The sequence below is a fragment of the Anolis carolinensis genome, chromosome X (genome assembly GCF_035594765.1).
Source record: "Anolis carolinensis isolate JA03-04 chromosome X, rAnoCar3.1.pri, whole genome shotgun sequence".
In the NCBI taxonomy this organism is placed as follows: Eukaryota; Metazoa; Chordata; class Lepidosauria; order Squamata; family Dactyloidae; genus Anolis; species Anolis carolinensis.
Window position 1 is genome coordinate 3,151,387 of NC_085847.1, and position 12,363 is coordinate 3,163,749.

General features: G+C 42.7%; 1 protein-coding gene across 1 annotated transcript in view; it reads right to left on the reverse strand.

Annotated features, from left to right (window-relative positions):
* ppil2 (peptidylprolyl isomerase like 2) overlaps window positions 1–12,363 on the reverse strand; it is a 59,458-nt gene that overhangs the window by 1,937 nt on the left and 45,158 nt on the right. Inside the window, exons 15-19 of the mRNA XM_003225117.4 lie at window positions 6,240–6,357; window positions 4,240–4,296; window positions 1,031–1,103; window positions 833–895; window positions 130–269 (exon numbers count right to left, since the gene is read on the reverse strand). Of these exons, the coding sequence (XP_003225165.1) occupies window positions 130–269; window positions 833–895; window positions 1,031–1,103; window positions 4,240–4,296; window positions 6,240–6,357 (451 nt within the window). The remainder of the gene's footprint in view (window positions 1–129; window positions 270–832; window positions 896–1,030; window positions 1,104–4,239; window positions 4,297–6,239; window positions 6,358–12,363) is intronic.

Below are 12,363 nucleotides of genomic sequence, written 5' to 3' on the forward strand. Positions count from 1 at the left end.
CACCTGCCGATGAGGACTATAAACTTGTGTAGGATGTGGTTGAACTCCACCAAGGCCATGACTTCATTTCTTTACACACTCACACACACAAGGTAAAAATGGATCAAGCAAAATGCCTGGGGAACTTACGCAGCCGCGATATTAATGTACTTCCCGACCCCCTCGCGGTACGTTTTGGGCGCCTGGCTCTCCTTCTTGGGGGCCAGGGCTTTGGCGGCCCCCTTGGCTGCCTCTTCCTCTTCCTTGGCCTTCTCTCGCTCCTTGGCAACCTGGAGGGGAAAGAAAAGGGCAAAGAGGTGAATCGGCGACCAAGGCACAGCGACCACAGCACTCGTGGCAATCCCAGCCAAGCGAGCCTCTCGCCCCAAGAAGGGAGCCAGGCGCCCTGGAAATGCACCTTCGGAGGCAATGCTCTGCCCAAGAACCTTTTGCTTTCTCAAGCCAACGGAGCCAGGCTTGGAAATGGCAAAGCAGCAACCCTCCTGGACAGGGCAGCTGCTCTGGCCAAAGGGAATGGGATTTGGATGGGTTCTCTGTGAACGCAGCTGCGCCCACGAAGAAACGGCCCATTCCTGCCAAGTTTGCAAGCAGCTGCAAGCAAACCATCGAGCGGGAAGAAAGGCCTGTGTTGAAGCAATGGCCCAGGTTCTGACCAATCACAGTGGAGGGGCCCGAGATTCATGCCAACGTGGCTATGAAAAAGGCATGCCCCCAGCCTCCTCTGCCACCCTAATAGTGCGTGAAGGCAATAGTGGACAATGGCATCCTGTCTGATTGCTGATAGAAGGACGGAAAGCAAAGCAGCAGTTCCTAGGAAGGCCTCGCTCCTCACCTGAGCATCGGCTTCTTCGTACGGATCCACAAAAACAGTCGTTGACTCAATTCGGATTTCTTCCTAAGAAGAACATGGGAAGAGGGGGAAAGAAAACCCTAAGCAAGGCATCCTTCACTGGACTGGTGCCCTTTTCCTGACCAGACAAAAAGGCATCTTTTGTCCCAGCCAGCCGTCTTTTCAAGAGCCATCTTGTACCTTGGGCCGGTCTGTTTTGGGATCGCTCTCCACGTTTTCCATTGCCGTCAGGGTTTCAAAGCCACCAACCACTCTGGAAGAGAAGAGGGGAACCAAGCCACTCAGCAGGAGGCAAACAAGACAAGAGATCCAAGATAGACCATCATGCAAATAATAATAGTAATCGATTATTATGAATTTTAAGTGTCAGTTGTTTGATCTCTGTTGTGTGTGTTTTAGTATGTACTAGCTGTACCCAGCCACGCATTGCTGTAGCGTAGTCTGGTGGTTAGGATCTCCTGGTTAGGAAGCAGCCTGGCTTTGAAGCTGCAAGGCTGTTCCACCATGGCAACGTTTTTTAATAGTGGTGTTAGGCTCCGTGCACAGCTACGAGGTCCTCTGGGTAATGTAGATGGTATTATCATCACCATCGTCATCCTGCTTTTTCTCTCTAAAAAAGAGACTCAAAGTGGGCTCGCAATGAAACCAATACAATACAATTTTAAGACCTAAAAATATGCAAATATTAAAATGGAATTACACATGAACAATATTAAAAATAGACACTTAAAACTCTTAAAACCAATTAGAAACCTACTCATAGCTACAATCACAGAATTCATTGTAAACACTTTCCAACAAGCTTTCTGCCAAATAGGTCTGTGCACTTGAAAAATCCAAAGCAGAAGTCCCATTACATTAGAATGGAGATTCAAAGCCCATCTAACATCTGCTCCCCGCATTTTTAATTGCTCTTGGGTTTCTATTCAGAAGAATCTCCAGTATCATGGGGTTTGGGGTTCGGATGGCATGGACACTTGTAGCCCAACAAGGCTCAAGCGAATGCTGGTTTTAATAACAATTTCCCCAGAATATTGAATCAATATAAAGCACAATTATGCCCTAAAACACCCCAAGAAGTTCCTTCGAGGAAAGAAACAACAGTGAAATAACAATGGCTGACCTACTAGGACTTTTTAGAAATTGACCCTAAATCAATACAATCAGTCAAATAACTAGTAGAGGGTTATCAGTTCCAGTGGTGTCCTCACAAATATTTGGAAGTTTGAATTCAGATTTTTTTAAAAATGTATGCCTTTGAAGGGAACAAAACAGAATTTGTCATCTAGCTGTGTGCTGATGACAAACATTTGCTTGGTCAAATGTAGAAATGGAGGGGAAAGAACAACAACAAGGAAAGTACGCTAAAGTGGGCGCCGAATTTTAGAATACTTGGGAGAAATTGGTCAACATGTGTAAAATTTGCATTATAATTAAGAAGAACATGTCTATATGATGCTACTGTTGGCATTTCACACCAGAATACTTGGCCAAGAGATAGAAACGAGCCTCGAGCATCTGCTGAAAACGTGAGCAACAGGTGGGCTCTTTCGCCCATCTCTTTCTGCCATATGGGCCCATGGAGTTGGCTCAAATATTCTGGACTCACAATAAAAATGGATATTCAATGTTCCAACAAAAACAGATTTCTATTTATTGGGATTGTTGGAAGGCAACCATTCCAACATCTGAAAAATGGCAGTTCAAGTGGTGTCAAATGGCATTCATTCGGCAGACCCCTAGCTTGGACCCACCGAAGGTTACAACTAAATACAGAAATGCTTGAAAGCACCCAACAAAGGCTACACATACTGCAATCTCAGGACATTGGGCAAAACGGGGGTGCTGTGTAAAAGCTGGTCCCGATGTTTGCTTCCCAGCCTCGCCGACATCTGCGCCGTGTAGGTTTCTTTTCACTTGTGTGTTTTTCTCTTCCACTAAATTACATCAATTAAGCTGTGTGCCATATTGTGTTGGCAATGGCCCAGGCCCCCAACACAAAAGGGCCCCCCGCCGTTTCCCGCTCGGAAGACAATACAGGAAAGCAGCATATATCAACATAAGGAATGTCCCGCTGTAGGGGAAGAAACCAAACACACACGGGGATACGGGGAGAAGGGAAACGGGGCAACAGAGGGGGAAAACCCACACAGGCAGAGCTGCTCCAAAGATCCGCCTTTACTAGAAACATTATCCGTAGATGAAGCACGGCGTCTGAGTGTGTTTTGTTGGCATTATCTGCCCTGAAGTCAGCTTTGACTCATGGCGACCTATGAATGAGAGGCTTCCGAGATCATTCATTCACAGGCTTTGCAAAGTCAGGACCGTGGCTTCCTTGATTGAGTCAATCCTTCGTTTTCGCCTAAGCCATCTGTACCCAGCATTAAGTAGCTGCTTTGTCTCGTGATGTGACCAAAATACAATAGCCCCACTTGCCCTAGGACCCACTGCTTGGTCTTACGAGAGTCCATGATGCCCCAGAGGACAGGATCCAAAACAAAAATGAAATGCAGACCCCTGGCTTGAAAATGGTCAATGGGAAAGGGATCTAGCAGTCGGTTGCTGTGAGTTTTCCGGGCTGTTTGTTCATGTTCCAGAAACATCAGGCAAGAGTTCTTTCTCCCACCTTGGATATCATTCCACAGGTATATAAACCCCACTTGCTCATTTCCAACAGACCTCACAACCTCTGAGGATGCCTGTGAAACGTCAGGAGGGAATGTTTTTGGAACATGGCCATACAGCCTGGAAAACTCACAGCAACCCAGTGATTCCGGCCATGAACGCCTTCGACAACACACTGAACGGATCAACGAGTCTTAGAAGAGACAATAAGCTGAACATGCATCAACAATGAGGTTTGGAAGCTTAAAAAGCTGATGCGATTCTAGGCTTCTTGTGAGAGAAATAGTGCCATCTTATTCCTAGCTCGTCCTGCAGTGGTATCAGCACAACAGCTCACCATTTAGGACTGCCATTTAGGATCTACCAAAGCCAAAACAAATGATCACACATACATTGGTAGCAAACACTCTCCCCCACGAATCTGTGATTATGATTCATGAGGTCCATGGCCGGGGACAGCGTTATTTTTAGCTTCAGGGACAGCTCACAGTTGCAGTTGCTCAGACATGCTCAGAGACTCCAAAAGTAACTTTTCTTCATAAACCGTAGAGAGCACCTAGGTCTTTTTCTCTTCGGAGAAATGGCCAAAATCAGGATCAATTACAGCTCCAAATCTGGGGAAGCGGCCAAAACAGCCTCATCCACACATTTGTCAAAGAGTCTATATCCCCAGCACAACACATTGTGGGATTCTGAACCCTGGAAAATAGGGTTTCTTTGCTACTACAGTCCAAAAGGAAACATTTGTCAATGTGTTTCCATACCTTCCAAAGACGGTGTGTTTCTTGTCTAGATATGCACAAGAGCGGAATGTGATGAAGCTGGAGGGGGAGGGAAAGAGAGAGATCTCAGAAGCATGTCATACACAGAAGACATCAAGGAGACTCACACAACCAAGGAAACATGACAACCTGATCAATCCAAAGTGTAGCCTGGACAAATGGATTTTTTAAGAGGAGTCCCGAGATAAGTATTTGGAGGATGGTGTGGGAGAATGAGACTCGGAGGGATTGAAGTAAGTTGAAGATCTAAATCAATGGCGTTCAACCTGTGACCCTCCAGGTGTTTTGTTCAATGTGCCATTTGTAAACCTTTTGTTGCACACCTATGACCACTACACCACACAAGAGTCCAGGAATATAAGGCTTAGGTTCTCACTCTTAACGCAGTGTTGCCTGAACTGACCTTAAGGTAAACAACTTGTTGCTTAATAGACACCCATGAAAGCATTCCGTTTCCCATGAATTTCCCTCACAACTTTCCCATGTAGTCTCTCTGAACGACGCAATCTATTTGATTTGTAAACAAAGACCTTTGTTCATCTTTGTAGCTGCAGGAAAGTGCAGGGCCTCAAAGGCATTCAGGGGGGTCCGAAGTAGCAACAGCAGATAGGGAATCTAGTGTCGTTCAGAGAGACTGCATGGGAATGTTGTGAAGGAAATTCACGGGAAACTGAATGCTTTCATGGATGTCTATTAAGCAACAAGTTGTTTACCTTAAGTTCAGTTCAGGCAATGCTGCGTTAGAGTGAGAAGCTAAACCTCAGTTCACTTGTTCCTGTTTCAAGTCAAGCTTTGAATTTGGATTTAATATATCCAGGAAGTTTTCTATGTTCCTGTTCATGTACTCCTGTTCGGGTTTTACTAGTTATATCTTCCTGATTGTGGACTTATGCTGTATTTGTAATTCCTAGCTGTTCCTGGATTTTGTCACCATTGGAACTTTATGAGACATTTGGATTATTGTTTGGTGCTCATCCTTTTGCTAAACTTTTTGGATTATAAATCTTCCTTTATTATTCCAGATTTTTATATGCTTTTATATGTCTTTTACAAAAAATGAATTACCTATATTCCTGGAATCTTATGTGGTGCAGTGGTCATAGGTGTTTCCAGGCCTGGAGTGCATCACAGAATTCCAAACCATTGGACAAAGAGCTTCTGAGAGTTGGAGTCGCAAACACATGGAACACCAAAGGTTGGACATCACTGATCTAGAGAGCGTTTCAATTAATATCCATCAATTACATTTCTTATGTAAGGTTTTAATTTGTTATGAAATCGCATGAATGTGAAAACAAAATACTTTGCTCATCAACTAAGTGTAAAGAGTAAGAAAACCTGAAAAATGCATCCAAGGCATATGCAATAACAATCACAAAACTGTAATGTAATGAGCATTTCGAATCATTAGTATTAGAAAACGCATACCCAGACAACGATGGGCACATAAGCAAATGATTAATAAATGGTTGTTTTGAGTGAGTCACACTTTCAGCCTCAGAAGAGAAACCCTCTGAAAAAAAATCTTGCAAAAGGACTCCAACTAATGATAAAAGTGAAAGGAGGAGAATAAACTATGACTTCGGGAGCATATTCCCAATGCTATTCCCTGCAAGACCCATCTGTGTGAATCACAAAAAGCATGGCGAAGGGGGAGGCGTGTGTGAAAGCAACCGAGAAGACGAGAAAGTGGCGGCGCCTGTGTCTCAAACTGTGATTTCTAGCTCGGTTGGAAAGCCTTGTTGATTTAGAAAGTAATTCATAGGAAGTATTATACTCTCTTGTACCAGAGGTCCCCAAGGTGGCTTACATGCAATTAAAAAAAAACCAAGCAGACTAAGATCATTGTTAAGAACACAGAAAAGCCAGTGAGTAGATCTCACCCCAAGTCCAGGAGCATCAATGGCTTCCCAGTCATAATACGGGACTCCATGTGCTTTGTAAGGTATTATGGAGCAAAGACCAACCAAGCCATGACTTACAACTGGGACTTGTTGTTGTTGGGTCCTGTGTTGGCCATGCTGAGGATGCCACGTCCGGTGTGCGACAGGTTGGGCTTGAACTCATCTTTGAAGGGCTTCCCCCAGTACGACTCTCCTCCTACAATTGAACAGAGGGGGAAACAAGCTTTCAACATTATTGTCATACCTGCAACTCTCATTCTTGTTATATCTGCATTCTCCTTTCCAGTTGGCTCAGACGGAGCGTATGCAAGTTTCATGGCCTAATGGGGACATGAACCTGGGCATTCCAGATACTCCAATTACTACACCACAACAAAATGTAAATACCCAAATCCCAAATCCGTCTGTATGACCATGCCCCATGACCAAGGATGGTGAGAGCTGTAGGCCAAGAAGCTCTGGAGACTCAAAATCAGGCGTCACTGCTCTTATAGGAGTTGCAGTCCAATATCCGGAGGATCACCCATTCATTGTCCATGGGAGTGTAGGAAGGCTCAAAAGGTGGCCATATGTGCCACTCATACAATTGACTTTATTACTTAGGCGATCCCTCGTTGTCCAAGTATGAAGGCCTTCCAAGTTCTTGGAAGAACTTGTGCATGAGTTTTTTTAATATGTGGAGATCTGTGCACAGCTGATGACCACACAGTCTTCACAGAGTGAGGGTCCCAACCAGTGGCGTGGTTAACACAACGATGGTGGCTTCTCAACCTGTTGCAGCCTTCGTCTATCTTCACAGCTATTTATTTATTTATTTATTTTTCAAACTTATATGCCGCCACTCCCCTAGGGCTCGGAGCGGCTTACAAGAACCGGCTAAAATCAACAATTTAAAAAACATTTTAAAAACATCATTTAAAAAAAAAATCTTTAAAACATCCTAAAAGCACCTTTTAAAACATTGTAACATGTACAGTGGTGTTATCTGCCTGATCCCCGGTGAGGACTTTGGATTGTGTTCTCCCCTGGGCCAACACCCGGGAGTTCATGATTCCGGTGGTTACGCCCACAGGTTCACTGGAACATGCATGGCCCCTCAACACAACAAGGTGACAATCCATCCATTGCGACCAACCTAGACATATCATTGTTGACAGCTACTGGGAGGCATATATGTTAGGGTTCACAAGGAACTACTAAGCCCCGCTTTCTCCACCTCTATCACTCCATGGTCCCCGGTTTTCACTCTCATCCAACAGAAAAGAGACTCTCAGTTTGAGCAAATCCTTGTCTGGCTGGCTGTCACATTCACGTTATTTATGACAGATGTGACATTTCCATTCCCCTCCAGGATCGTTCCTAATCAGGAGAGAAAAATTCAGAAATGAATCATTTCTCTAGTTCTGCAGTCATGTCTTCTAATTTCAAACGACAGACCATGGAAGGGGGGAAACGTGTCGGATTATTCTCCCCTCCTTCCTCTTCAGAAAGCAAGACAAACACCCAAAATGCCTCCAAACAGGTTGAGGAAGGAGAGGGTCGCCGACCAAGCGCCTGAATCCTCAGGAGAAGGAAGAGCGTTGGCAGAGCAGCCGTTTCCAGAAGCATCTGTTTGTACTCGGGAGGCTCCTGGCGCACGGACGACGTGGCAAAACAATTTGACACACCAGCAAGTGTCAAGGGCGGGGGGAGAAAGGCGCCAAAGGAAAGGCGAAAGAGGAGGCAGCTCAGCCTTCCTCAAGCCATCTGTTTGACGACAGCATCTCAAAACAGGGCGACCTGGAGATACTGCGGAGCTGTAGTCCAAAACGGGATCATTCCCTCTCTGCATCCAGAAAAATGCTTAATGATGTGAGTAAACTACAATTCCCAACATGGTGGGTCAATATCCCCCAAACCCAACCAGTATTTAAAATTGTTCATGACGGGTCTGTGTGACGAGTTTGGCCAAGATCCATCGCTGGCGGGGATCAAAAAGTCTCTGCGACTATTATGTGATGAAACACGATATTTACATATATAAATAATGTGTGCTTTCAACAAGTGCAGAAAATAGAAAAGAAAGTCCAGACCACTGCTTCCTGAACCATACTCCACCAGTATTTAAAATTGTTCATGACGGGTCTGTGTGACGGGTTTGGTCCAGATCCATCGCTGGCGGGGATCAAAAAGTCTCTGCGACTATTATGTGATGAAACACGATATTTACATATATAAATAATGTGTGATTTCAACAAGTGCAGAAAATACAAAAGAAAGTCCAGACCACTGCTTCCTGAACCATACTCCACCAGTATTTAAAATTGTTCATGACGGGTCTGTGTGACGAGTTTGGTCCAGATCCATCGCTGGTGGGGATCAAAAAGTCTCTGCGACTATTATGTGATGAAACACGATATTTACATATATAAATAATGTGTGCTTTCAACAAGTGCAGAAAATAGACAAGAAAGTCCGGACCACTGCTTCCTGAACCATACAGCTTGTGCCTTAAAACCAGAGGCAAGATAAGTTTCTTTTTGGATGACAACTCCCAGAATCCCTCACTGGGAATGATAGCTCCCCAAGCGGTGATGAAAACGGCAGGAGACCGGCTCTTTTCTCTTGTTTTGTGAGCTAGAAATGCATCACACAACTGTTGTTATTTTTCAAGGCCTCCAAAACACGCTAAAAATAGCCAACCCTGTAATACGCCAAACAAGAGGTGTAGGTGGGCAAAGGCATCACTTGTGACAGTTTTAATTCTAAAATTAATTTTCCTTAATTGAAGCTGGCGGGTGGAGAAAGAGGAGGGCACGCAACCGCCGCCGCCTGGGAACGAAGCAAAAAGGTTTCTGTTCAAAGAGCCAGCTTGCTTGTGATAGCCTTTCATTCTGGGGTGAATCTACATTTATCATCTGAGTAACACGCCATCTGACTGTCTCTTTGTTGGAAGATCCAAGGAGAGGCCATTTGGGGCTAAAATCGGAGAGGAAGGGAGGTGAAGTCTTGGGAAAAAACAGGGGAAACTGGGAGGGTAAAATCTTTTTTCCCTCCACTCCATGGACGACAAGTTCTTTGGTGCAGAAAAGACACAACGATGGGATATTTTCTTTTAGAACATGAAATAAAAAGCATTCCAAGCAATGGGTTCATATATAATTCTATCCTCATCCAATCATTCTTTCCAAAAGTGATATAAGCAGGAAGACATCAGGTTAGGTACGAGCAATTCCTGGCTTTGCTATCCCCTTCATTCAGTAGTTTTTAATGGGAATTGATACTTTAAAGGTAAAGATTTCCCCTGACATTAAGTCCGGTCTGAGAGTTGGTGCTCATCTCCATTTCTAAGCTGAAGAGCCAGCGTTGTCTTTAGACACCTCCTAGATCATGTGGCCATTGGCATGACTGCACTTTCCCGCCGGAGCGGTAATAATAATAATAATTATTATTATTATTATTTTATTTTTGTACCCCGCCACCATCTCCCCAGAGGGACTCGGGGCAGTTTACAGATATAAAACCAACATACAATAATATCAAATACAAAAACACACAAATAAATTTAAAAGGCATTAAAAATCACAATCATTAAAAAACACTTGAGAAACACAGCAATAAAAACGTAAAATAAGCTGGGCAAAGTGCACTGAGTGGAACTTGTAAACAAGAAGGAAGTTAAGGTACTACAAAGTCATGGGAAGAGTACCTATTGATCTACTCACATTTTTGAATTGCTAGGTTGGCAGAAGCCGGGGCTAACATGCTATGCTAGTTTTGTATATATGTGTGTATATATATATATACACACACACACACACATATATATGTGTGTGTTTATATATGTATATACAGTAGAGTCTCACTTATCCAACATAAACGGGCCGGCAGAACATTGGATAAGCAAATATGCTGGATAATAAGGAGAGATTAGGGAAAAGCCTATTAAACATCAAATTAGGTTATGATTTTACAAATTAAGCACCAAAACAACATGTTATACAACAAATTGGACAGAAAAAGTAGTTTAATACGCAGTAATGCTATGTAGTAATTACTATATTTACAAATTTAGCACCAAAATATCACGATGTATTGAAAACATTGACTACAAAAATGTGTTGGATAATCCAGAACATTGGATAAGCGAATGTTGGATAAGTGAGACTCTACTGTATGTATATATATGTATATATATATATACACACACACATATATATATGTGTGTGTGTTTATATATGTATATGTATATATATATATACACACACAATATAATTTACAATAATATATAATAATTATAACATATTGTATATACATATAATATTCATAATATTATATTGTAATACGATGTAATACTAATAATACAATATAATAATATTAATGATATATTATATTTTACATGTAATATTACTGATAATATTACAATATATTGATACAGTACAATATAGTAATTTATTACCAGTATTGTGCTATGCTAATAATATAATATTGTATGTAAATTTAATTTGTAAGCCGCTCTGAGTCCCCTTCGGGGTGAGAAGGGTGGAATATAAATGTAGCAAATAAATAAATAAATAAACAGCGAGAGCTCACCCCACTTCACTGGATTCGAACCATCTACCTTTCGGTCAGCAAGTTCAGCAGTTCAGTGGTTTAATCCACTGCGCCACCGTGGGCTCTGGATACGTTATGTCTGCTCAATAATATGGAGGACTAGAAGAGTTGAAATAAATTACTTCTCTTTTTACTGTTTGTTTTCAATGGTGGGTAAAACCACCAGCTATAGAAGATCCTGCCGACCAAAAGGTTGGCAGTTCAAGCCTCGGTAGGGGTGAGCTCCTGCCGTCAGCCCAGCTTCTACTTACCAAGCAGTTCAAAAACAACAATGTGAGTAGATAAATAGGTACCGCTTTGGTGGAGAGGTAAAAGGCACCCTGAAAAACATGCCGCCAAAATCCAACTAGGAAAGGTGTACATAGACGACAGTCTCCTCAGAATGGAAAAGCAGGAAAATCGCATTCAATTACTATTATTATTATTATTATTAACATTTTTAACGGGTTTTACATTCGTAATTCATAACAATTACTATTATTATTTGATACACAACAAGATGAGTACACAGCAGACAAGCTCACTATGCTGGCTTTTCCCAAGTGTCTAGGACTTTGTGATGTATCGGCGAATAATGCAAATAATAGTAATAATAATAATAATTTCTATGCCACTTGTTCTCTTGACAGAGACCCAAAGCAGCGAAATATAATCCCCATTTTTAAAACATCTGTAACAAAAGCAAGCAGGAAAGCATTCAGATGTTCCTTGCCATTCAAGACATTATTATTATTGTTATTATTACTATTATTATATTTGTATGCTGCTGTTTCTCTGAGCACTGACTGAAAGCGTGAAATATAATCCCCATTTCTAAAACATTTGTAACAAAAGTTTCAAAGATTGGAATTAGATCACTAACTACTGACTGTATGGACCGTTAACGTTTCATGCAAAATGAAATTGCATAATGGTCGCATATTGTGTATATAATACGTCTTAAAAGGACGGTAGCATTGTTCTCCCCCCCCCCCCCCAAAAAAAAAGGGGGTGAAATTTTATCATCACCATGCTGTCACATGAGTCCAAAAATTCAGATTTTTCTACGTCTTGGTTTAACAGGGTAAATGTTTAAATGCCGGAGTCTGGTCGCCAACTCCAGTTCGGTTTTGGGGATGCCCGCTTTCCTGATGCTCCGCCACTCGGCCTCCCAGCATAAAATGTTAATAATATCAAGGAGCTGGCATGAGAGTTGAAACCCATTTCCAACCGCAGTGATAACCTCTGGCAAATCCTCTCATGTTTCTGGAAATAGTCCCTGTTACCTGCTCTCTCTCGGAGAACCACGGCGTGTGCGTTATGGCCAATGCTTAAGACCAATTGCTGCGAGGAACCCCAGCCGCCGCATGACTGGGAAGATAAAGGGCCTGCTTCTTGTCTGGCCGCAATGTAAATCAGGCCTACCTCGGGCCCAGAATGCAGAATTCGATTAAGAGGACAGTAAAATCCTGATTGCTTTTTTAAAAAGCCTTTCCTGCGTCAGCGGCAAGAAGTGGGATCTTCAATAGCTACCTGGCGCAGAGAAACCAAATGCCCATTTCTTGTGACAGGGCGCCAACTCCTTTCAGGAGGCGCAATGGAACCAATTCAGCTTCTCATCATGCAACTC